Source organism: Lupinus angustifolius, chromosome LG08 (assembly GCF_001865875.1).
Source record: "Lupinus angustifolius cultivar Tanjil chromosome LG08, LupAngTanjil_v1.0, whole genome shotgun sequence".
Lineage (NCBI taxonomy): Eukaryota > Viridiplantae > Streptophyta > Magnoliopsida > Fabales > Fabaceae > Lupinus > Lupinus angustifolius.
In genome coordinates this window covers 20,262,107-20,289,326 of record NC_032016.1, presented here as the reverse complement: position 1 = coordinate 20,289,326, position 27,220 = coordinate 20,262,107, and the positions used below count along the sequence as shown (strand labels likewise).

General features: G+C 33.4%; 5 protein-coding genes and 1 non-coding gene across 9 annotated transcripts; 4 read left to right on the top strand and 2 right to left on the bottom strand.

The window, feature by feature from the left end:
* Positions 1,272-5,727, top strand: LOC109355082 (tubby-like F-box protein 7). The gene is made up of 4 exons (XM_019598013.1): positions 1,272-1,780; positions 2,568-2,655; positions 4,150-4,279; positions 4,968-5,727. The coding sequence occupies exons 1-4, from the start codon at positions 1,451-1,453 to the stop codon at positions 5,539-5,541; spliced, it is 1,122 nt and encodes a 373-aa protein (XP_019453558.1). The 5' UTR covers positions 1,272-1,450; the 3' UTR covers positions 5,542-5,727.
* On the bottom strand, positions 8,280-10,134 carry LOC109353666. 3 transcript variants are annotated; one of them, XM_019596013.1, is made up of 2 exons: positions 9,148-10,134; positions 8,280-8,770 (listed from the first exon to the last, which is right to left on the bottom strand). In XM_019596013.1, exons 1-2 carry the CDS (start codon positions 9,931-9,933, stop codon positions 8,762-8,764), a joined length of 795 nt encoding a protein of 264 aa, XP_019451558.1. In that variant the 5' UTR covers positions 9,934-10,134; the 3' UTR covers positions 8,280-8,761. The 3 variants fall into 3 exon arrangements, with proteins under 3 accessions (XP_019451558.1, XP_019451557.1, XP_019451559.1); XM_019596012.1 differs by having other exon boundaries at positions 8,280-8,676; XM_019596014.1 differs by lacking the exon at positions 8,280-8,770 and having other exon boundaries at positions 9,052-9,232; positions 9,302-10,134.
* LOC109353482 (polynucleotide 3'-phosphatase ZDP-like) lies at positions 10,825-16,099 on the top strand. 2 transcript variants are annotated; one of them, XM_019595778.1, is made up of 11 exons: positions 10,825-11,079; positions 11,743-11,802; positions 12,028-12,099; positions 12,412-12,477; positions 12,608-12,664; positions 12,847-12,923; positions 13,064-13,145; positions 13,294-13,410; positions 15,200-15,342; positions 15,478-15,547; positions 15,852-16,099. In XM_019595778.1, exons 1-11 carry the CDS (start codon positions 10,879-10,881, stop codon positions 15,891-15,893), a joined length of 987 nt encoding a protein of 328 aa, XP_019451323.1. In that variant the 5' UTR covers positions 10,825-10,878; the 3' UTR covers positions 15,894-16,099. The 2 variants fall into 2 exon arrangements, with proteins under 2 accessions (XP_019451323.1, XP_019451322.1); XM_019595777.1 differs by having other exon boundaries at positions 10,825-11,244.
* Positions 18,489-20,655, top strand: LOC109355079 (peptide-N4-(N-acetyl-beta-glucosaminyl)asparagine amidase A). Its single transcript, XM_019598005.1, has one exon. The coding sequence runs from the start codon at positions 18,548-18,550 to the stop codon at positions 20,363-20,365; it is 1,818 nt and encodes a 605-aa protein (XP_019453550.1). The 5' UTR covers positions 18,489-18,547; the 3' UTR covers positions 20,366-20,655.
* On the top strand, positions 22,662-22,734 carry TRNAE-CUC. Its single transcript has one exon. It is a non-coding gene; the product is annotated as a tRNA-Glu (tRNA).
* Positions 23,182-25,799, bottom strand: LOC109355078 (ras-related protein RABA1b-like). The gene is made up of 2 exons (XM_019598004.1): positions 25,469-25,799; positions 23,182-23,737 (listed from the first exon to the last, which is right to left on the bottom strand). Exons 1-2 carry the CDS (start codon positions 25,690-25,692, stop codon positions 23,305-23,307), a joined length of 657 nt encoding a protein of 218 aa, XP_019453549.1. The 5' UTR covers positions 25,693-25,799; the 3' UTR covers positions 23,182-23,304.

Here is a 27,220-nt window from a genome sequence, read left to right as displayed (position 1 = left end):
TTATACTATATATAAAGCTAAAACTTGAAATAACTGTCATCATGTTTCTATTCACTAGTATATATAAATGGAAAACATAAAATAACTATTCATGTAATATTTTATGTTTCCCTATTTTATCTTTTATAACTTTTAATTTAATGTTTATCTATACTAATACTAATAAACATAAAATATTTACTCATAGAATATTTTATGTTTCCTTATTTTAACTTTTATAACTTCTAATTTCATGTTTATATAAATTTCTATAATCTATCAATCTATGCATATATATACTTCTATCTATACTATATATCTATATCTATATCTATACTATATATAAAGCTAAAACTTGAAATAACTATCATTGTGATTCTATTTTCCTATTTTGCCCTTAATATTTTTTATTTCTAAATTAAAACTATATAATCCTAGATAATTATAATTAATACATCTCGTTGGATATTATAATAAATACAAAAACTATAAATTATGTACATCCAATAACATAAGAACATGGGTCTGAAGACACTAAGTGACCGTTGACACCTAGTACTATTAAAGTCAAAACAAATAAAAACCACCACCATGACATAATTTTAATATTCCAAATTTATCATTTTTAATATTTCTCATTAATAACTAATATAAACTTACACATATTACTTTTATTGTTTTCATTTTTTATATTAATATATCATTAATCTTCTATACATTCTCTTATTTATATTTTCATTATCTACTGAGATTATATATTACATTATATATATTTAAATTGTTTTCTTAAATAGTATAACTTGAAGTTGATACATTATATATTAGAAAAAATTTGAATGTGAATCGATTGATACGGTGTGCCGTTTGACACACCAGTATTAATAATTATGAAAAGATGTATCACTAACAATATATGACTTCAACATACTATCATTGTATCATTTACCATTGATATTTAATCATTGTTGACTTTTCAGAAAAAGTAATTCAAATTAATGGTGGATGACAGGTGCATGTGCATAAATTTTTATGCTATAAATTTTATACTCTTAATAATTTTAATTAAATACATGTAATCTATAATTTTTCCATTTTATTTTAGAAAGTATGTTAATCAGTGATTAGTAATTACAACTTTGTAAGTTGTAACATACAACAAAGAAATCCGAAGGAGAGAGAAAAAATACAGGTCAAGTAAATTGTGTCAAAGTCTCAACCAGTTCATTAATTCTCATAGTTGACCAAGTCAATTCATTTAACAACTCAAAACCATTTCAACAAGCGTCGCTATCCTCACCCACCTGTCATCATTCGGTGCACATAGCCAACCTCTCTTACTTTATTCTCACCCGCCCGTCACCATATCACCCCTCACCTCACCCTCTTTCCCCCTTCATTCTCTTCTCTTCTCTTCATTTTCTCTCTCCTCTCCTTCTCACTCATCCCTCTCTCTCTTTCTATCTCTATCTCTATGTCTCTTAGGAGAATCTTCCGTTCTCGCAAATTCTCCACATCCTTCAAGGAATTCGGAACCACCTCCGACGGTGTCGACCGCCGAAACGGAATCGATTCCGGCGAGGAGGATGGATCGCCGGAACAGGGCAATGCATGGTCGACGATGCTGCCGGAGATTCTCGGGGAGATTATACGGCGAGTGGAGGCTGATGAGAAACAGTGGCCGCAGCGCCAAAACGTCGTCGCTTGCGCATGCGTGTGTAAGAGGTGGAGAGATATCACACGAGAGATCATTAGGGCAATTCCTCAAACTGGGAAAATCACTTTCCCTTCTTGCCTCAAACAGGTGCTGCTTCTAAAAAAATCTTTTTTTATTTTTTATTTTATGTATATGTTTGAATTGTTCCGATTTAGCTTTTTGATCGATGTGTTGAACTTGAATTAATACTATTTGAATATGATAGCTTCAGGGTTTTTCTAAAAATTGGATTTTTCTGATTGTTTTTTTTTACTCATTTGGATTATTATTCGATTCTAAATTTAAATTTGCTTTTTTATATTACTTGGATTTTTTTCCAGATGATATGGGAAGTTAGCTTTAGTGATGAATTACATTTTATATTTGCATGTTTGGTTGTACCTTGTATTCAGATTGGGGTATCTTTCTACTTGGGAAGCTGCAGTAGTTTAAGGTTTAATGCAGAAGTATATTGAAGTGTAAATCCGGAGTTTGAGGTTTCTGGGTATTATCACAGTAATCTGCAAGGTTTTTTTTCATTCGCTAAATAGTCATGTTTAGTTGTTTACACACAATGAACGGGGTTTCATTTCATTTTTAGCAGATAGATATATATATATTTGTTTTAATTTGATTTGATACCATTGCCTAAGTCTTGCTAAAGTATGTAATATGTCTATGCAGTTGGTACTGATGCATTATTCAGTAAGGGTCTAAGTGATGGTAATTATTGTGATAAACGTTCTCTTTTCTTTTAATGATATTGCATTTCATCTTCATTTTATGAACATTTTGTTCTATGATGCATATTGCTTGCTTGTCTGGTATTGAAATAAGATATTGCATTTTTGAAGGCTTGGATTTGACAATATTCTTATGTTTTTGTGACTTGCAGCCAGGACCAAGCAACCTTCCCCAGCAATGTGTTATAAAGCGTAACAAGAAGACCTCAACTTTTTACCTATATCTTGCCCTTACACCATGTAAGTAATTGTTGGTAAAAAGCTTTTTTGCCTGATCTAGAGATGGATGAAAATAACGTTTAACTGAACTTGAATTTTTCCCCTTGATCTTCCTTTCTAGGGTAGTAGTATACAGTCTATATGTGTCGTCTGATGTATGCGTAAAAACTTGAACTGGGCTGCGCTTTGTTTGTCAAGTCTAGACCCAAGACTAAGGACTTCCTATATTGATTGGATGCACTTTCCCTTTTGTGCATTTGAAACCCAAAATTTGAAGGGCATTCATTATCCTTGACAAACATGCATATTGACTTTTATATGCGCATATAGATGTAAGGAAATTTGAATCTACCTACTTGGTTGACCAGACCTAGTCCAAGTTGGCCTGCTTTTGTTAACATAGAAACACCCGTGTTGAATGTAATCTTCAGTGCTTTGATTTCATATAATAAGACAAACCAAAAGGAGTTTGAACGGTCGGATAGTAAGTTCAGTAAGTTCTTGAACAACACAGTAGCTATTTTTTCACTGATAGAAGTGGAAGGACATATAACTTGTAGTGTGCTTGTGGCCTGTGAGTGTAAAATGTGGGAACTACGCATTTATTTATATCCTTCTAAGGAATCAATAGAAATATTTTATCAGCATAGAAGACCAGCTCTTGTTGAAGATTCATTTTAAGGACAGGCAGTAATACAAAATTAGAACTGTTCAAAGAAGCTTTTATACAGTTTATTACAGTATATGTCATGACTCAGGATTTAGATTGTGGCGTTAAATTCTGGTTTTATTAATTGCTTAATTCTTAAACCCTTGGTCTCACAGCATCTTGAATCTTCAATATCTTAGATGTTGTGTGGTGTTTGTTGGTTTTGCTACTGAGAAAGAACTTAAATGGTTCTCATTATGCATAATCTGGTAAATAACTCAATCTGTAGTAATTTCAATGTCTTGAATTTAATTGCCTGTTTGACTTGTGAGTGACATTCTCAAGTAGATCAATCGAGTGAACTGAATGTCTCTAGGATATGCTTGATACTAGATAGTGATACAGGTTAGCAATTGGTTAGCTTTTTGTTGTGCATTTGGCCTTTCGCTTTATATGCAGTTGTGGTGTAATAATAGATCTCCCTTACAGAAGTAGATTGCAATGTTGTAACTCTTAAACAATTATTGGCTGCAAAATAATTTACTGTAGAAATTTTGTGGGGAGATGAAGTTTTTGAATATTCAATCAGTTGATATTGATTGATGAACTGTTGAAAAGTGAACTTTTTAGAACATTAGTGATATCAGAGTATAGTAACACATTGTAAATCATTTCTATAAATAAATTTAGGTTAGTGATTAATTTTTTAAATGGTGATCTACCTAGGCTTATTTGCCTTTAATCTCCGTGGTCCCCAAAATTTTCTCTTCATGGTAGTGTTCACTTTCTTATGCTTGCAGTTTTGCATTTTCTTTGATGTGCTGGGTATTTATGCCTCACATTTTTTTTCTTCCCCCTGATTCCAGCATTTACAGACAAAGGGAAGTTTCTCTTAGCAGCTAGAAGAATTAGGCATGGTGTCCATACGGAGTATATAATATCACTTGATGCAGATGACTTGTCCCAAGGAAGCAATGCTTATGTTGGAAAGTTAAGGTAAATCCTTCTTACTACTTATGTTTGAATAGTAGAATGGAATGAAATGGAACTAGGTTACCATATCACTGTTTGGACATTTCGCATGGCAACATAGTATAGTGGGACAGAATTATAGAATAGGTTTCATACTTCCATCTCACTTTATCTCATACGGCCAAATTGGGAGGGAAGAAAAATAGAGGCATTGGACTCATCAAGATCCATTCTGCATTATCTTATGGTAAAAATACTGTCATTCCATTCCACTCCATTCCTTCCATAAGTATGGTAAAAATATTTGTCTGTCTTTATTTCTTATTTCTGTTTTTAAATCTTTTGTTGAGCGGTCAGATCCAGTTGTGTTACCACGATTAAAATTTTACCACTCCTGACCTATGATATTACAGGTTATTGGTTTCTTCAAAATGCTTTAACTCAGATTAGTTAATTATACTGTTAAACTTAACCTTTGATCTCTATGTTCCGTGGTGTTAATTAGGACTTCATTACATTTCAATCACGGAATTTTGAGTCGTAATTTATATTATTTATGCTTTTCCCTTCATGAAGTTGCTCCTCACATGAACGATTATATATTTCCCTTTAATTTTGATTGACTGAACATCTCACTGCCCTATCTGAACTGCATGCCGTGACAGTCTTTTGTTGCTTATGTTCACCACTTGTTGCTGGAATCTTGTTACAGCTCAGATTTTCTTGGCACCAACTTCACAGTATATGACAGCCAGCCGCCTCATAGCAGTGCAAAACCATCAAACAGCAGGGTCCGCCGTCGTTTTGCCAGCAAGCAGATAAGCCCTCAAGTTCCTGCAGGCAACTTTGAGGTGGGGAAGGTGTCCTACAAGTTCAATCTTTTGAAATCAAGAGGGCCAAGGAGGATGCTTTGCTCACTGACTTGTCCCGTCACATCATCAGAAGACAGTTCAGATAGCAAAAATCTGGAGATGAACCATAAAGATCATTTTGCTCCTGGCTCCTTAATCTTGAAGAACAAAGCTCCAAGGTGGCACGAGCATTTGCAGTGCTGGTGTTTGAATTTCCATGGTCGTGTAACTGTAGCATCAGTGAAGAACTTTCAGCTGGTCGCCACTGTGGACCGGAGTAAACCAGACGGAAAAGGCGATGAAGAAACCGTGCTCCTTCAGTTTGGGAAGGTAGGGGATGATACCTTTACCATGGATTATAGGAATCCCTTATCTGCCTTCCAGGCATTTGCCATTTGCTTGAGTAGCTTTGGCACTAAGCTGGCATGTGAGTAATGTAATTTTGGTATCATCATGCTTATTTATTTTATGGACTTTTAAATGAATAGTTATTTTTGTTAATTCTATCACTCAGTTGAGTCAACAATTTGATTGCTGGAAAGCTTCTTGTAAATGTTAATGTATTGTTACTAGGACACTGCATCTTCCATAATCAAATATACATTGGTCCCGGCTTAAATATGTTTTTAATCAAACCATGATTTTATATTCCCTAAAAGTTTGAATATTATTGGTTAGACTAAAATGACTTGTAGGGAGTAAATGACTATAATTTATTAATTTTCATCTTTCCAAGGGTTACATTATTAAAACTTTATTTTATAAGGATTAAAATCAAAATTGACTTATAAACACTAAATATATATATATATATATATATATGCATACATGTTATAGCATTGCATTAAACTATCCTTATATTAGCTAAAGATCAACTATATAGACGATATTTGGCATGGGTACAAAAATAGGAGTGTGGGAAATTTGAAGTTTTCAACAGAATTTTACAAATAAAACTTGTCCATAAAAATTATCTTCTTCTACTGGCTTTAGTCGTCATACTTAATTCTTATTTTTGAAAATTCTATCAACATTATCATACAGTTTCTTTGCCCCCATCATGTCTAAGTTGTATAAATTTTCTGTAAACTAATCAACATTCAAAGTAATGTAAAAAATTATGAAGTAGGTAAGTATCAAAGTATCATATGCAGAGTCAGAGACATGTAGGCTAAAATATAGTATTCTAGATGTTCAATTGTAACTTAACTACCAAATAACTACCTACAACCTAGGCATGGCAGCATCTCTAAAGTTAGCAAGGGAAAACCAACAAAGATATTCACTTATCTCAAGTCAGAATCACAAGGCTGTCCATTGTTGTGAACCAAATGGAACTCCCTAGAAAACTATATCACAATCACTACTCACTCTGCCTAATTTTCCTGAAGAACATGCAAATCATCAACATAACCATCAACAGGTTTCTCAGGTTCACCCTGTCAAAACAACTCAACCCTGTCAGTGTATAACAAAAGAACTACGATCTCAAACCAGATTATACAGGGCATACATATATCTCTTGTGTGATACTTACATTAGAAATAGCAATACCACTTATCTGCAGGCTTCTCAGGTTTAGCCTGTTAAAACCAATTCAGCAGCCTATAAAGTTCGCATTATTAAGGTCTCTTCTCGGTAAACTGAATAGAGAATAGAAATATATATCTAGTAGGCTTGCTCATGGAAATTCTCGTTTAACTTCCCAATGAAAAACCAAGGGTTCACTCTTTAACTCTGTAACTGGCAATCGATCGAAGTCCCAGCCGAAAATTTTACAGATGACTTGCGAATAAGCCCTGTGACCTCGATTCCTTTTTATCTTTTTTACAGAACTGGAATGCTGAACTAAAGAAATACAACCCTTAAACCTCTTCTCCATCTTCCCTACATCCCCACCAAACAACAAAAGTCTCCTTCTCTATAGTTGTTTTCATAATATCTCCTCAAGTGATTATCTTCTGCAAACAATCTTAGAAAAGACTTCAACTCCTCACATTCTACAGGATCAGAACAATCTACTGACTCATATTCATTCTCATCAATGTTGCACCATCCCAGTCACAACCAGCATTACCAACCAAGTATTCTTTGCAAGCTTCTAATGCCTTGTCCTGCTGCATTTGCAGCCCTGCCACACTTGCTTGCACTTCTGCTGAAGAGGACTCATGGTGGGGATTATCACAAACCCATTCAGCACCAGAACCTAGAGATTCATAATTAGCCTGCATTTATTTTTTTATCAACATGTAAACATCTATGGGATTTGATAACACCCACATTTGAAGCAAGTTGATCCCACAGCAGGTACTCCGTAGAAACCATGATAGGAGTATAACAGCCATATTTTAATTTTTTACAAGACCAATCAGTAAAATACAAGAGATTCAAGGAAAGCTAAGCTGTAGGCATGCAATCTAGTAGAGCAGCAATTTTCCCCCTATATAACAACTATGCAAGAATGAAAGATACACATGAGAGGAATTCAAAATGATAAGCAGTAAATGTGTGTCCAGCATTTATAATTTGAGAATAACAATAAAGTCTCACCTCATATATTGTTCCACCTTCTCCATTTTCCAACAGTTTTTCATCAAGATTCTCCACGCTATTATTGGCATCACCTTTCTATGAGGAACCATGTGCACAACAATCACTAGAGTTCAGAGCCATGTCAAAATATTTGAACCAATTCGTATCACTAATTACCAACAATTTCCTCCTCTAGCTTTTTCCAGATTTTTGGTCCCTGGGTTTAACATCACTAACATTGGGATCAACTCCTCGTGGATGCTTCTCAACTTGGCCATTATCGATTTTCTCCTTAGGACCCTGCATGTCATAACAGTTCAAAGCTCTAATAGTTCCTATACTAGTTTATGAATGGGCTACAGGCTTAGCCAGAAGAAGCCAAAGGAGATAATTAAGTCTTTAAATACATTAATCAGCTGGCAGCATCAATGCAGCAACTTCATCATTAAATAGCAAAAATTAATGACTAACCAATGTTGAAAGAATTTAAAATTGTAAGAAGTGAACATGTAAGTATGTTTAGCCTTTATAATTTGAGGAAGGCAAAAATATCTGGCCTCATCTATTGCTATGTCTCAAACACTTTCCAATCCAATATGGTCACCAATGAAGTACCAATACGGATACGATATGTATGTATCCTATACGTTGATACGCATATTCTTGAAAATATCAGGATATGATATGTTTAGGATATGCATATAAAATATGCACATAAACTTCATAAAATATAATTGTTGTTATGAAATTCCAAATAAAGAACATACTTCAAAGAGATCACTAAATACAAACTGAAAATCATAGTCATAAAAAACATTGCTCATTGCCCACAAATAGGAATGATATCGTTGTCGTTTAATCCTTGATCATCAGTATGGAGAGGCATTTCTTCTTTCTTCTCTATGCAATACACATGTTTTTGTCTTTTCCCTCTTTATAATTTGAGGAATGCAAAAATGTCTAGCCTCATCTATTGCTCTGCCTCCAACATTTTCCAATCCAACATGGTCAGTGGTCACCACCTCTCTTGGAAGAACACTAGAAAGGAAAGGTAAAAAAAACAGTTAAAAAACAAGTCAACATGTTTGCAACGATTTGTATCACAGTTTCACTTTCTAGCTTTTCAGTTTTCCTTCAAAATGTAAAAACACTTGTATAAACAACTAGCCTCCCCATTTTCCTGATGTACCAATTATACATGCTTCACAAGTTTCCCATCTCTTACATCACCATCACTATTCTCCTTATGCTTACCCTACAATGTTTCAATTCAAGCTCATCTAGCTTAATTAGCGCAAATGGTAATCAGTGTCCTGCACTCCTCCCGCCCTAAGGGCACTAGGGAATCAAAGATAAAACCCTTGCATCGGAACTCAAGATAAATGTAAATGTTCGAATTATGGATTGCTTAATCAATGCTCTATCATGACCCTAGATTGAAAACAACAAAAATATATCATCAAACACACTTAAATTCAGCTGAACTCGAGATTTTATTGGTGACATTACCTCTGAATCAGGTTCCTTCATCACAATGGTTGGAAAGCGAAGAATATCCCATCCTAAAATCTTACAAACAGCCTGCCCAAAAGCTCTATGAGCAGTTTTCTTGACGGAAATGGACATAGAATGTTGAACAAGCCTATTACAATCCTTATACCTCCTACCAGATTTCTTCTTCCCAATAGCACCACAAACCAAGCAGCAAAACTCACCACTCTCATAACACTTTTCATAGTAACCCCTCATCTCATCATCCTCCATGAAAATCCCCACAATCATATCCTCAATCTCTTCCAAATCATAATCATCTTCCTCATTGTCAACGTCATTATCAGAATCATCCGAATCATTGATGAGAATGTTCCTGATGGCTTGGGAGGCATTGTTTTGCGCTCGCAGCACCGACACTTTCTCTTTCTCCTGCGCTGACAACACTGTTAGCGCAGGAGGAAGAGATGAGGTGGAATGTGGGTTGAGTGGGGCCCATTTCTTCAGAGATGGGCCGGATGAAGGAGGACAGGGCCATTCTATACCCGGGTCGGCGTCTCTTGTTCTCTTTTTGTTTATATTGGTATAGGAGGTGGAAGTGTGATGTGGGAATGATCTGGTGTGGGCGGGTGCAAATGGGTGTTGATGATGAGGTGGAGGAATAGGGATAGGAATAGGAATAGGAATAGGGATAGGGATAGGAATATGGTTAGAAAGAGTGGGAGGACCTTGGTGCCAGAGAGAGTGAAGATAGATGACTTCCTCAGTCAATTTCTGTTCATCGTAACTGTACCGATTACTCATATTTTGCTCCTATCTCTCTCTTTCTCTGTATCAATCTATCTATCTATGAATCTCTTGTTTGTGTTGTTTCAGGGCTTGTCTTGTTACCGCACCACAATCCTCTCAAATCTCAACAATGTTATCATTCCCATGGAACTAGGATTATAATACAATTAGTGTTATACTACTGTTATTAATATTCTCTACGATCCACATATCACTTTTCGCTTGTGAAACCTACTTTACGATACACTATTAATAATGAGATAAAAATATTATGCACAGGAAATGTAAGAACTTTTCATAGTATGATTGTATCGTTTATTTTCCATCACCATTAATCACTAAATAATAATACAAAATACAATAAACAGTGAATGATATATAATTTTTACAATTATAATTACAATGTATATAATAATATATAAAACTCATATATTATTAGTGTATATATTATTTTATGTATACTAGGAAAATTAAATGCATATATATGTATGCTTACTATATATAAAAAAGCAAAGTACGATATAACTATCATCATTAATTAATTTCCGATTTCCTATTTTCTCTTTAGCATTGTTAATTCTACAAAAAAAAAAATCTTATAATTATATGTGACTACCATTAACCTAATAAACATTTATCTCAAATTAAATTATACTTTATAACAAAATCAAACATAAGATACACAAAATATTCTATACCATGAATGATGCATACACTTTGGTTCATTTATGTAAAATATGATATGCATTAATGATTTGAAAACTAAAAAAAATAGAAGATTTGATTCCTAGAAACCAAGATGATTAATTTTTTATATATAAGTTATATATAATTAATATTATTGTTTTAAAAGAGTAACTCACTTTGTATAAATATGCTGATATTACTTTAATATTACTATTTTGTTCCAACCATAATCTCTATCACTGATGTAATGCCTAATGCAGTGTTTCCATTTCCATGCTTTCCATCATCCCCAGATTTCTCACTCTCACCACTCTTCACCCTAATTTCCACACTTTCTTACCCCCTCCCGTTTCGAAACGTATCCACCTCTTCCAATACTCAAAACCACCAATGGCGTCGTCGTCGTCTTCTTCTTCTTCTTCTTCTTCTTCGGTGAAGGTGGAGTACGCTAAGTCGAATCGATCTTCCTGCAAGGTTTGTTCCAAAACCATTGAATCCAAGACACTGAGGTTAGGCCTTGTTACTAAGGACCCTCGAGGATACGAAGCTGTGAAGTGGCACCACCCTTCTTGCTTCCCCGTCTCTTCTCACCATTCTTCTTCACCTCAACGCGCTATTCAAGGCTTTTCCTCCTTGCAGGTTTTTCTCATTTCTTATGCTTACTTTTCAATTTGCTATTTAGGGTTTTTTTAAAGAAAAAATTGAAACTCAATAATAAGGTTAAAGAAACTATTAGATTATTTAATTTGGTCTTCCTAACTTTTTTGTTAATTTTGATCACAGTGGTGTAATTTTTTATTACAACTCACTTGAATCTCAACTACAACTTACATTTACAATTACAGAAAATGGATGTATGAACTAACGATCTAAGATTTTCACAGTGTCATTATCACCCACCATTAATATTTGACTTTTAAATATTTGACATTCTTATCATTATTGTGTATTGAGTTGATTTCAGAATAAAAATATCTACAAAATTCTTAAATTCATTTCTGAAACTGCGTTATTAGAGCTTGTGGAAAGCTTATTTAGACATGTTTAGTTAAGTTGTTTAACCAAATGCTGCCCTAAGAACCTTTTCATTGTAATTTCAAGATTAATGAGAATTTCATGACTTTTTTTTTTCTTCAGGTAAGTGACCAGGAAGCTGTGAAGAAGTTATTGGCCAGACATGACAAGTTTCTAGAGAAGGTAAGAACCCTCTCTACTTTGACTAAATCAAATATAAGTAGCACGATCACATGGGATGGGAGATTCAGTGTTTACTTGTGGTAAAGGCAATTTGCATTATGAGTTTATTCATTTGATTTTGTGTGTTGATGTGTGAGTTTTCTTAACTGTGCTTCCTTTTAATTTTTATTATTTTTCAATATCTAATCTACTCTTCTCCTGTTGTATGTTACACTTCTTTGATAGGTTGATAAAGAAACGCGAGGCATAGAAAATGAGCTACAGCAAATTGAAGCAAGTGATTCTAAGAAAATAAAGGTAAGCATATTGAATTATGCACTGCCAAAGAGTTTGTGAATATCAAATACCTAATGTTGTATAATGATATTTTGTATCTTTTTTGGGGAAATGCAGGATCTTTGCTTCTTGTTAATAACTTTTTTTGTCTTCCTTATTGTAATTGTGTATCTTTGTGCTGTGTTGCATTCATCTGTTTTTTACCGTGTTTCTTTTTAAATTTCAGAGGAAATTGCGTTTGTTTACGTTGCCGATGTTTATTTTCTTCTACAGATGCTTTTTCTCTGCTTAAGTTTTTGCTTAATTCTCTTTGTTCATGTTTATTGCTTGCAGTTATGCACATCTGAAGCTGCGGTGGACATCAACTTTTCAGTTTCTGATGCCATGAGCAAGTACAAGGTGAGATTATGCCCTTAATGTATGGTAGTAAGAGTTTATCATATTGTTTATGCTTGTAATCTTTTTATCTATCTTTACATTTGTCACTCTTCCTAATTCTTATGGTGAATGAAATTATTATCTGATCCAGGATGCTACCCTTTTACCAAAATGGAAGGCATTCCAAACAGTCATATTTCTTGAACTGGTGAGATTAAAAGTACTTTTGTGTGTGTGTAGTTTGGTTGGATCCTGAAAAGGTACAAGCTAGTGAAAGATATTCCATCAAAATATGATGGAACATATTAAAAATACAAGGAACACGAACACACAAATCCATACTGCTTTTCCATAGTTTATCCACCTTTTTTATGCTCCTATAATTTCCAGGATGATGGTCTGCATGATTCAAGTAAAATTGCTGCATTTGATTTTGATGGATGTCTTGCAAAAACTGATGTGAAAATGTATGTCTGTGGTGTTATCACTGAAAATTTGTTCCTTGATTAGATAGATCTGATTAAAATTAACCTTTTAAATTGATGTTACTATTTTTATGTGCTAAACATCAGAAGTTTCTGTTTATTAAGTTAATTTTTTCTGTCAGAGTGGGTGCAGATGCTTGGTCCCTCATGTACCCTTCAATTCCTGATAAACTACAAAGCCTATACAACGATGGGTTCAAACTGGTGTGTCCCTTTTATCTGTTACAGAAAGAGGATGTGGGATTTTTGGCTATTCATTATTATTATTTTACATTATTTCCCTGTTTAGTAGGGCAGCCTGTATGAAACTTATGATTTTGAATGCTCATTATTGTTGTTTTGTTTACTGCAGGTAATTTTCACCAATGAATCCAATATTGAACGTTGGAAGAATAAGAGACAGGTAGCTGTGGACTCAAAAATCGGCCGTCTAAATAAATTTATTGAGAATGTGAAGGTCCCAATTCAGGTGATTATTTTGGGATTATTTTGGGGTACTACAGACGTATCTTCTGTCATCTCCATTTCTCAACATAGAATTGCTTGGTTGAGAATGTTTTTACTAGTGAAACGAAAGGAAGATTATGTTCAATTTCAATGCTTTCTTTTGGTGTAATAAATTAAATGTTCTTGTTGTTCTCCTTTTTTTCACCCGGTGGGATTAAGCAATATGGTAAGGTACAGCTGATGACTATCTAAAGTTGTCAGTTCTTGCAGATTTCAAAGTATACAGTTTGTCTTAAGCTCTTTTTTGTTATGCTTTTGAATCATCTTTAATCAACCCAAATTCCTTGCCACTAAAGAACCTTTTCCTAAATCGGATTGGTTAGTCCCAATTCTGAAAATTAATTTTCAACTTCTTTGTTTGATTCTCTTGTCAGCTATCACTTTACCGAGTAACTAGGTTTTACACGTCAACTTATTCCAGTATTTTAAACTTTTTAGTTGCCTCTCCTCTAGATTGTTTTCTTCAGTAATATATGAGGTCAAGCATATTACTAGGTAATTCATACTTATTATAAACCACTATAGTTCCTCTTAAGCATAATTGAGGAAGCCAATTAATGACAAAGCAGTTCAGATAAACTAAAGGTGCAAATTTAAGGCGAGAAAGCGAGGCATGAGTCAGTTCAAGCAGGCACCCTGAGGAAATATGGCCTGGGATGACAGTTTGAGAAATCGAGATATGCACTCTGGGGGGTACCTGATGTGGTGCTTGGCTTGGTGAATTTGGAGTGAACTTTGTCCCCATGCTTTAACAACTTGTCAAAGGGAGGTAACTTGATTATCGTGGTAAGAGCAAAGGCTCCTAGGTGTGCGATACCTGGTCAAACTAACAGGTTTAAAAAGGCCCACCTGTCTCTTTTCCTCTTTGAGTTTTGAACATAGGTCGCTCTGGGCTGAGGACGTCATGCACTTGCCAGCTCTGAAAGGTACTGTAATGCTGTGATGCTGGGCAAGGCTGACCGCATATTCTATACGAAAAGAGGTCCTGTCACTATCAGAGAATTTAGTGCTCTCTAGCTTTGGAAAGTGAGGCCGGTAGTGTACAAAGGTCATGATTTACTCGCCTGGAGGGTACTCTCTTAAGATCTCCCCTACAAAAGAATCAGATCACGTCAGGGAGATCTTATTGTGAGTGATCATTAAGCTGTGATTTTTGGTCTGATATACTCTTTTCAGACCACCCAGTCTTTCTAGTAACTGTTTTTTTATTTTTATTCTTCCTACAATAACTTAGCACATGACTTTTTTACCTCATATTCTGAGGTAATATTGTGATTATAGTCTATATTCAAATAGTGGCCCATTAGTAAAAGCATATTTGCTACTTTTTGATTGTTTGTTTTTGTCAGAGTATTGTTATCAATCATCTTCAGTGACAGCCATCATCATGATGAATGCAATTTTCCTATTAATAAATTGTATTTCTGTAACTTTCACTTGCAAGAGTAGACATCTTCAGAATAAATTGCATTATATTCTATTTATAGTCGCTGGTATTAAAATTGGAACTTGAACCTTCTGCACAATAATAACATTGCTGCACAGTTCTTATAAAAAAACATAGTTGCACAATGATTTCTCCACCTTTGGAATTTAGGTAACAAAATTCTCCATTGGGAATTGCGATTTTCATTCATTATGCAACAAATGATCAAAGAGAATGATTTGTATGGCCCATTTCCCCACAGACAATGGTATTTGTGAAGTACACTATGAGCTGATGAGAGGAACAATATTTTATTTATATGCAGGTTTTTATAGCTTGTGGGGTAAGTAAATCAAGTAGAGGTCAAGCTGCCGTAAAGGAAGATGATCCTTTCCGCAAGCCCAAACCAGGGATGTGGCATTTTATGAAACAACACTTCAACTCTGGCATTTCCATTGATATGGATCAGTTATTTTTCCCTTCCATTCTATGCTCAAATGATGCTATGTTTTCTATTATCCTGTCTTGAATTTTATTTTGAGAAGTATGACATTTTGCCCATGAAGAGATGAGAAAATTAAATACTAAGTTTGTATGTTGCAGATCCTTTTATGTCGGTGATGCAGCGGGGAGAGGATCAGACCACAGTGATGCTGATATTAAATTTGCAGAGGTAGCTAAACAATATTAGGAACTTTGTCATTATTTTTATGCCTGATTCTTAACCACTCCTCTTTTAGACTGGTTCAAGAACCACTTAGAAAATGGTCAGTTTTTATTTTGCTTAAATGAACAATGACTTGTGACGCATTCCACACACTAATTATTTTTCTAAGCTGCATATCCACACACTAATTATTTTGTCAGTAATTTGTTCTTGATTTAAATTTTGCTGTTTGATTTAGAAACTGCTTGATCTTAAATATTTGCATTCTCGTTTTAGTTGATTTAGTATTTGTTCATTTTCAATGATGCAGGCCATTGGTTTAAAGTTTTATGTCCCTGAAGATTATTTCTGATTTGGTCATTGCTTCACATTTGAGGTAAGGTCCGTTTTTTGGAGGTGACACTTTTGTTTTTTTGGCTCGTGTAAGTGATTTCCATGTTTAATTACCTTTTCTCTATCAGTTGTATGAATGTATATGATTAGATGGATTAATCATTTTAATGTATAAGACTAATTTGTTTGAAATCCATAATTCCTATGTTGTTGCTACAATTCTAATATGTCGCAGTTGAGTGATTACAAGAGAAGCAGAACCATGGTTGTGTTGGCCACTTCTTGTCTTTGCTTCTTTTTTGGGTATAATGAAGAGTATCCCCTCACTGTATGGATTTCCAATCTTAATACATTGCAAAGTAGGATATTCTTTTCTCTATTGTTGGGACTTCCAAACAAAGGGTATCAGTATTCATTAACTATAAGAAAGTAAACCTTTTCATTCAACATTGCTGGTTTCACAAGTGTCTTGTTGGTTTGGAACATGTCTTCCAACCATCCAAACATTGGGTTCGAAACCAGCACAGAAGAAACCAAGGGTATATATCTAAAATGAGGTATTCTAAAATACCTCTCTTTTACTTTTGGTAAATATACTATAAATATCTCTTTTATAAAAGATCACGACGAAAAAATTCACTATTTTCAGTCCTGGAGCTGGGATAAAGCTTAAAAATGAAGAGAGAAAAATGAAGCTAAAAGTAGAATGTGAGACCCTCACGGCCTCACCTAGTAAATTTCCTTACAGATGAATGCAAGGATTAGGAAATAATCCTACTCGTCATTTCCTCCTACTCAAGGATAACTTTGACAGCTTTTTTCTCGCATAAATTTCTTATTTTGACTATTTGAAAATCTCTTTTAAGCTAAAAGTTGTTTTTTTGGTAATTAATTCATGTTCTTTTATTTCTTTCTAATTTTAGAATCTCAAACTTTCTATGCTAAACTTTGTGAAAAGTATTAATATTAAAAACAAAATCTAAATGGAAATTTCAATATTATAAAATAGAGTTGGTATTCACTTATTTCAACGTCTTAGCTATCAATTCTATGGATATCTAATGATTTAGATTTAATCATTAATTTAAATCATTGGATTTTCCTTGAATTGATGGTTAGAATGAGAAGTAAGTTTAAAAAATTACTCTTGAAGTTAATGGATCATTTCCCAAATAAATAGTATTAATTCATTTATGGAAATAAATCATAAATAACACAAAAAATAACAATTTCCCATCTATTTCAAATTTCGGTTAATGTCATTGCTATTTATAACTTCATAATCTAGACATAAGTATGTCTAAATACAAAATTTTATATGTCATATTTGTACATAATCTAATTAATAAAATCAAGCATAAAACCAATTGTAAAGACATTTGTATGACTTTACAAAGTTAAATAATCATACTTTTTTTTAAATCCAGTTAATTAAAGCATCTCTTTATTTATTTTTGGTAATGATGTAATTTTTTGGGGATCTCTTTATTTTCTTTAAAGACATAAGGCTTTATTGGTTTTCTAAAGGAACACTATCAACTTTTTTTCTGCAAAATACAGTAACAAAAATATGACTCAGGGACATTGTTAGGATGGCTTTGTGAGAAGTAAGGTTACACAATTACCTTAATGGTAGGATACTTTTTTGCCTTTTTTTTAATACACTTTTTCATTGGCTTGCCCCGGAAAGGACCAAGTTGAATTAGAACTCGGCTCGAGATGGATTTGCTCAGTTTGAAACTCAACTTAAGTTCAATATGAATTATTTTTTGAGCTTGAGTGTGGCTCAGTTAAAGTACATGAACTATTCGACTCAACTCAAATTGATTCATTTGGAACCTTAAATAATCAATTCATTTTTTAAAAATGTTATACAAAGTTATATATATAAGTATAACAACAATAAAGATAAAAATAATGCAGAGTCATGGTATAATAACAATAAATATAATATAATAATATATTGAGTCAGTTCATTAATCTAATGAGTCAAACTATATTTAGTTCAAGTTTGACTCGTTTATGTAACAAACTCAATTTTCAGCTTAAGTTTATCCCATTATTTAGTTCATAGATCAAGTTTGATGAGCTAAATAAGAATCGAGTTTCGAACGAATACCAAATTGATTCGGTTCATTAACCAGTTTAAAGGGTGGTTTTAAAATAAAAGAGGGTTTAAGATGTAACTTAATAAAATATATAAAAAAAAATGCATGCCCAAAATATTATACATTCCTTTTTGTTGGTGCAAAAGTTGTATTGTGTTCCTATTACCTTTTTTCTTACCTAACACTTTATATTTTTCCATTTCTCTTCTTTTCTTATTATATCACCATAAAAAATATGCGTTAAAAAACATACCAAATCTATTTTTCCAACTCTTCTTGACAATATTTTTGTTACTAGTTATTGTTCCTTGAGGATGTCTTAGGCTGTTTAACGTATTACCTCGTTATTCTTAGTCCAGCTCATTTTATTTCATAATTAACGTTTTTTGGTTAAACATATAATAATTATATGCAATAGAATCTATCGTATCAGTTTTTTAAGGTGTATCAAAATGATTAATCCTATAATAGAATCATAGATCTAGAATCATATGATTCCCCTTCATATAGTATATATATCAGTATTTTCAGTACCCAGATTCATCTCATAACAATTCATTATTACATGGATAATTCAATCTTCTTACTCCTCATCCTCTTCCCTCTCTTCCTTCTCCAAAACCCTATTTCTGCATCAAATCTCCACAAACTCAAACAACTCAGATCAGATTTTCATTCTCAAGAAGAAACATCATTATCTTCCTCTCATGGAATTCCACCAACTAAATACTTTGAAGTAACAAAACCCATTAAACTACCCAAAACAAAACCTTGTTCATACAATGTTCTCACCCATGATTTTGGTTTCACATATGGAAAACCACCAGTTCTTGCAAATTACACACCTCCTTCTAGTTGCCCATATCAAAGTTTCTCCAAAATTGTGCTTGAGTGGAAGGCAACTAGTAAAGGAAGACAATTTGATAGGATCTTTGGTGTTTGGCTTGGTGGTGTTGAGATTCTTAGAAGCTGCACTGCTGAACCTAGAGCCACTGGTATTGTTTGGACTGTTAAGAAGGACATTACAAGGTACCATTCTCTTTTACTTAGTCACCAAACTCTTGCTGTTTCTTTGAGAAATGTTGTTGATGGAACCTATACTGGGATTTACCATGTTGATATCAATATTCATTTTTACCCTCATGAGTCAAAGGTTGAAACTTTAACATCTGGGAGTGATTTTCCTGCGGATTTGATACTGCCCATTTCGCGAAATATTCCTTCGGATAATGGGTTCTGGTTTGAAATTCAGAATTCCACTGATATTGGTTTGAAGGAATTCAAGATTCCTCAAAATGCTTATAGGGCTGTGTTGGAGGTTTATGTTTCATTTCATGAGAATGATGAGTTTTGGTATACTAATCCTCCGGATGCTTATCTTTATGCAAACAACCTTACTGATACGCCTGGACATGGTGCATTTAGGGAGGTTGTGGTTACTCTTGATAGGAAGAATGTTGTTGGTTCCATATGGCCTTTCACTGTGATTTACACAGGAGGGGTCAATCCCCTCTTGTGGAGACCTATTACTGGCATTGGATCATTCGATCTTCCATCTTACGATATCGATGTTACACCGTTTTTGGGTACTATATTGGATGGAAAGGTCCACTCATTAGGGTTCAAAGTGACAAATGCATTGAATGTTTGGTATATTGATGCAAATTTACATCTTTGGTTGGATAGAAAGAGTAGCAGAACAGAAGGAAAACTTCTGAACCACATTGCTAAACCATTGGTTGAATCAGTAGTATCAGACTTTAATGGTTTGAATGGAAAATTTTGGATTAATGCAAAAAGGTCCATTTTGTCTAATGGATGGGTGAGATCCTCCTTCGGTAACATCTCAACCAGTTCCGTTCAAAACTTAACTTACGACAGTTCCGTGGTAATAGGGAAGGATGGGAATAAGCAAAATGTGAATCAAATAATTTCATTCAATGACATTGTTCATGCTAAACTCCCATCACATGTTCATGATTTTATCAGTGAAACACATGGAGCATTTTCCCTTAACTTGGACACAGACACTCTGGATCAAGCTAACGGTACCTATTTAGCTGTTTCAAACATTACATTAGAATTTGATGAGAACAAGTCTAAGAATGCAGCTTCAGGATTTTCAAAGAGCTCTCTAAAAAATGTGCAGGATGGCCAAGGTACTATGGTTGTTAAAAATAATTTGGTTATTAGTGGAGTGGGTGCAACACAACAAGATTACAGATATAAAAGCGAAGGATTTTGCTATTTTAGGAAAGTTGGCGCCTCAAATTACACTATTCTCTATGATAAAGTCAGAAAATCATGCAACAAAAGAAGAAACAATAGAAGCCACTCTCCTCTTGGTCTTAATTTTGTCAAAAAATGGCCTGCAATGCTTTAGGGTCCTTTCTTCATAAGAACATAGAAGCTTACACCCCTTGCTTTGGTTCTGCAAGTCTTTTCTTTCTATAAAGGTTTACTTTCATAATCCAATTCAGGGGATTAGTTCTGTGCTGGCTGCATCAAACTGTTATCATTTCGCAACTGAGGTTTGTTAATCTATTTTACACTTTTTTCGACGAATATCAAATAATGAAATCATGTAATCTTTTCTTCCATTGTGTAATCAAACATGATGAATTTTCAGTACTTCTTTTGCATGTAATATGAGTTTTCTACTTGAGTAGTTCTGTACATTGTTGAATTAAAACGAGCATTGTGGCCTCTATCCCCATTGTAGGTGTTTTCTGGCATCCCATCTGATCTGAGTCATATCAGCAAGGATTTGGGTTAACCTGATAGCATCATGGATTTAAATTATTTTACTATAGTCACTTGATACTCAGTTTTCTTTGGCACTGGTACATAGTGTGCAGTACACTACTCATATCAAATACTGATACATTAGGGTATACATTAGTTTGCACAATCATTTCTAGTGTCACTTCTTCTAGGTTTGATTCAACTTTGGTTTCATCCTAGGGCTTTGTTTAGGAGTATGGTTTTGGAGGGTGAGGGAATGAAATGGATGACTTTGGAAAGTCTCCCCTTGTTTGGGAGTTGAATGAAGGAGAGAGGAAGGTTTTGCTTGGTTTCTCAAACTCTCTAAAACCCTATATGTGTCTATTTTCGGGGTTTTCCTAGAGACAAAGTGTTAAAATACCTAATATTTTTTGTAAAATTATATGATTATATATTATTGTTCATTTCTCATTGTTAATTACATTTTTAAAGAAAAAATAAAAAAATATTCTTATATTATCGTTAGTTTGTTCTCCCTGTCTAAATTTCGTACTCCCAAACAAGGAAGGAGATTCACTTCTTTTTCCCTTCCCTTCCTCCCATTTTCTAGCCCTTTTATCCCTCTCCTTCACTTTCCCTCATAACTCTCAAACATAGTTTAGGAGAAATACCCTAATATCAAATTATTTTTTGTTTCTTGTAACTCATTCACATAAGTAAATGCAGATCAACAATTACTCTTTTTTCTTTAACTTAAAAGGTTGGTGAAAATTTGGTTATAGAGAACTAATTAACCAAAGAACCATGAGAGAATTGTGTTTGGTGAGTTATATACTTTTTTTTTCAATTCCAACTTCGATGCTTTGCATACAATTCATGTAGATTTCCTTTACCACTTCCTAGCCTAGATGTGAAGGTGGGCTGTAGAAACATTAAACTATGAGAATTATTAAATTGTTACGTGGCATTATATATTTATATATGATAGTTTTACTAAATATGTTATTTGAAAGTTAGATTAGGAAGCCTAATCTCCCATGTTAAACTGCGTTTAAGGGAAACTCTTTTTTTATGATGATGACTACAACGAAAATTTGAATGTGTATGCTTTGAAGTTTGAAGTCACAACTGACAACAGGGTCCAATCACTTTGGATAAAAATGATGCTTTTAATTGAGTGGATTATTGAATCGCCAAAAACAACTCTATGTATAAATCATTTGCAAAGTTTTTAACAGAATAGAAAATAAGCCAACTTTTTTTTATAAATAATAACAAAAAGTATAGTAACCCAAATAAAAAATATAGGAACCAAACCAAATACTACTTTAAATACTTACTAGAGTCAAAAAAAAAATTTGGTTAAAACTAGAGCCAATTTTTAGGGGAGCTTATGTATGGAGATTATATATCCCTTTTTTATGTTTCAATCCAATTAAAAGGTAATACTTAATTAAAAAAAAAATTCAAAAATAATTTTTTTTATATTATTTAATGGAATGTAAACTTGGAACATTGAAACATAAAAGTTTTTGGACATGTAATCCTTGTTTTCTTATAATCCTAATCGGGAAGTCTGTTAGAACAGGAATAGGGAAGCAATGCAGTGACTAAGAATTGTGAAACATTGGGTAAATCCATTTAACAACTCATGTTGGACCACATCATCAAATACATTAAATGAGGGTAAATCTAACAACAAGGAATCCTATGTTAGAAATTAGAATAGTGCATTTCAAACATTGAAAAATGTAGTGCAACTAAATTTAATAGGCCTTCAAGCTGTTTTATTGTTAACAAATAATTTGACACAATTAATTGCACCTTCATTACTCATTTCATGTCTCAAAAAATATGCCACTGACACTTCTTGGCAATATTTGACGCAAAACTCACCACAGTAGCATACTCTATGAGAATACATATATACAAATTACAGCATGCAAGAATGTCAATCCGTTGTAGTCTAGTTGGTCAGGATATTCGGCTCTCACCCGAAAGACCCGGGTTCAAGTCCCGGCAACGGAATTTTTTTTATTTTGGAATAACATTTTTACTGTATTCCACATGTGTTGTACCATTGCAATAAAATTAAAACCATTTCTTTCTTTGTTTCTAATAACAATAGTTTATAATCTCTATTCCTTTTAAATTTTGCTGTTTTCATTAGACATTTTTGTTATATTACTTTTTTATTATTCCATTCAAACATATATAAAAGAACATAAGATTTATATATGTTCTAAGTTTTAATTTTCAAATTTCTATCAAAAGTTTATCAGGCAATCTTGGACCGCCTCCACTACAGAATAGTGGTAAGAAAAAAAATTATGAAACAACAGATTCAATGAGTTTTCAGATCTGATTTTCAAGTCATGACATTTAAAGAAAAACTGATAATGATATAATAATACAGTAGTTAAGATACAGAATAGGCCGTGAGGCCAGGTACATGCTGGCATCAGCTACTATAGTTACAGAGAGTCTAATGTATACTATGAAAAAATAAATTTCATTTTTATTCTAGTTTGTATCTCTCAAAGAATATTACACATACAACATAGCCTATAGTAACCAATAGAATTCTGTTTAACAAGCTTAGCTTGAGCAGCAACCAACTCTTTTCAAAACAGATACATCATTCTTAAGATCTATTTTCTCTCCCTTAGCTGGCACAGATGCAGTTCCATTTTCGGTGGCCTCAACTGATTTCTTGCAAACAATTTGGTAGATTTGAGTCAGAACTTCAGCAAATGCATTTTCTACATTAGTTGCCTCCAGAGCCGAGGTTTCGATGAAGTAAAGTGATTCTTTCTCAGCGTAAGACTTTCCGTCTTCAGTTGATACAGCTAAAAGGTGACGAAGATCTGACTTGTTTCCAACAAGCATCACAACAATGTTTGCATCTGTGTGATTCCGCAATTCTTTCAGCCATCTGTCAACATTCTCAAATGTTGCATGGCGAGTGACATCGTACACAAGAAGTGCACCTACAGCCCCGCGATAATAAGCACTGGTGATTGCACGATACCTATAAGGAAAGCAATAATAAGTTAATAACATTATTTTGGGGTGTTATAAAATATAGGTTGGAACTATATATCAATTTACAGCTTTGGACACCGAGGATGACAAATAATCATACATAACAATTAACATAATGGATTGCCATGCAACAATGCAAAATCATGTTCACTAATAAGGTGGTCATGAGACAAGTTAAAAGGACAAAAAAAGGAGACCCGATACACGAGGCTCCCACCTAGTGGCATCTGACAAAGATAGATATGTGTAGTTTTACCCTCACAAGCAAAGAGTGTTTCCAAAAGAAAACGTAAAAGGACAGAAATCAAGATTAAGGTTGTTTCCAAAAGACTAAGCGTTTTCTCAGTGACAGACCAATAACACCATGAATAAGACTGAATTCCATACTAAATATCTGTATTGTATATCTATTGACAGGTTTGGCTACATATGAGAAGTAATAATCCATAAAAACTAAAATCAAGGATTGCTAAGCAACACTGCAAATCATGTTCAATAAGATGGTCAAAAGGTAAAAAAAGACAGAAACAAGATCATACAGAGTAGGCTGGGTCTCAATGACACACCATGAATGAGACTATAATTCCGTAACAAATATTTATATGTTGAATAATTACAGAAAAAGACTGAAAAAGTGCATATACACCTTACAAGTCTTTTTCTTCTTTTGGTTAATATACACTTAGGGGGAGGGAAGGCCTACCCTTGATTTTTACTACAGATAAATTGCACAATCACTAATTACATCAAGTATCTGAGTTTTCAGTTTAGGTTTTCCAATGGTGTGTGTAAAATCACCTGACTCAAACCCAATGGAAGCATTATTTCTCCTAATGGTAATAATATGCTTAAGTTTTTAAAAAATGATGGTTTTCTGAAATTGTTTTATTGTCTGCCTTGGTACCTTTCCTGAAGGGGGAAGAGGTACCCCCATTCAGCAAAAAGCATTTGTTGGCAAAATACAAGACTTCACCAAATATCTATAGAAGGTTATAAAAGAAACCCATTAGTAACACACCAAAATTAGGAAAGTATACTGTATATCCCAATAAGAAATAAGAATGGGCTTTGTTAGTTAGTCCTATACTCCTATTTAGTAAAGTAGTCGGTTGCATAATTGGTTAGCCTACTATAAATAGAAATAGAAATAGCAAATAGTGTAAGATAATTGGTTAATGAGTTGTTGAGGTAGAGACAACTATTGTAGAACAGACATTTATTGTCTCACATCATGTCTCAAATCCTATGTCCAACCAATCACAATGAAGCAAAACAGTAAAAATAATGACTGTTTATCTTTTTTTATTGATATGACATGTTTTTATTGATAGAAGATATGATTTGGGATAACATATCGTTATTCACTGTTGTAAATCATTCTTATTTCTATTCCCTCAAGGTTCTGTTTATCCAGAGAAGGATGTCATTTTCAAGTGAAGACCTCACCTAAAACAAATGGAGAGATCCTTGCCATTCAGACCAAATAACGTTAAATATAGATAGAAAGTTTACATTACATATTTACATCTGAACAAATTAAACCATCAATTGAAATTCAGATAGTAACTAATTCAACTCAACAAATCAAACCTAAGAGAGAAACACACACACAATAAAAAACAGTGATTCCATTACTCTTACTCATATCATATTAGAAAATTGCAGCATTAGTAAGTTCTATAGTGAGTAATTAAAGTGAAACTAAATCTGAGAAAACCTTTCTTGGCCCGCAGTGTCCCAGATCTGAGCCTTGACGACTTTATTATCATGAACGTTAACGGTGCGGGTAGCGAATTCAACACCAATGGTGGACTTGGATTCAAGGTTGAACTCGTTTTTGGTGAACCTAGAAAGGAGGTTGGATTTACCGACGCCGGAGTCACCGATTAGGACTAACTTGAAGAGATAGTCGTAGTCGTCTTCTGCTCTATAACCCGCCATTGAAGAGAGAGAGAAGATGAAGAATGGAGATTTGGTTTAGGAATGGGTGCAAGTGAAGTGAGTTGAGTCACAAGTGTGAAGCGTCAAAGTGTTTAAAAAAATGGAAAGTGAAACTGTGTAGTGTGTAGTGTGTGTGAAACAAAGGGATTGTTTCCTTCTTCTTTTCGTGTTGCTTTCTTTCTTGTGGGATCTCTATTTTTTTTTTAAATTTAAATTATTCTCTCTTTCTTTATTTATATAACTTACATTTTGGCCCAATTTTATATTTTGTAATTTTTTTGGTATTATTAAATAATTTATATCAAATATATGCATAATGTTTTTATTTTATGGTTACTAGGGTGCCAATAGTCCATTCATCCACATTCTTATTTTAGGTTATCAAGTATTCAATTTTTATATATTTTGTTTTAGAGAATTAGAATATTTCTTTATATTAAATGTATATATTTCATTTTTTGTATCGAATGTACTTTATATATATTATGTTGAGCACTTCTAAATATTTGTATAGATAGACAATCATTCAGCCAAAAAAAATTAGTCGAATATATATTTTTGGTAATACAAAAAAAATCATCCTAATGCAATATAAAAAAACAGAAGTGCATATGCCAACCACAGATACTCTAATGATATCATCATATCAGTCATTTTGGGATGCATGTGAGTAATACTATTTTTCTAACTAGGTGGTGGGTCCAATTGGATGGATTGTGACCTTAATTAGGACCCTGATAAGTGTGTGACATATATATTGTACTAAAATACTTGCAAGTTTTAAATTTCCAAAGTTCACTTTCATCAGGACTTTCTTATTTCCAGGTTTTTGTTATGCAATATTAATGTGAATAAATCTAAAATAGTATGAAACACGCACCAACCTGCCTCTATTGGTAAAAAGAGATGCAAACAAAACAAGAATCACAATCTCCTTTAGGTAATGTGAAAGATTTGCAAATATTGTCTTTACATGCCCACCATATCACCGACCCAAATGAATAAAGTTAGTATTACGTGTGGCCTTAATAGTTTTGAATACATTCATAATGTGCATTACATTCCCTATAATTTTGTAAGATTCTTTAAACAATAATTAAATTGCAATGCCTCCTATGACACTTCATAGATTTAGAGGCATCCAAGGCTTAAGTATATAATAAAATAGTCATTTATTCATAAAAATCTAATTGTTCATATCTATTCTATAATTCAAATCATGTAACTTATTCCTAGAGGATTATATTTTTTTAACTTACTCCTAGAGTAGGTAAATCTACCATAAAATATAGCCTTTTACATTAAAAGTTGAGCGAATTTTGGTTCTAATCTTCAGTTTATGGATACGAATTACTTAGAAAACCAAGAAAAATAAATCCAAAAAGCATATAAGCCCAAAAGCACAATAATAATGAATCACAATTGAGATATATAAAGCCTTTCATGTTAATTTGCACTTGTAAGTTAATTTGTTGTTGCCAATTATTGCAACCTATTGTGATTTCATCCTCTGCAATTTGTAATATTG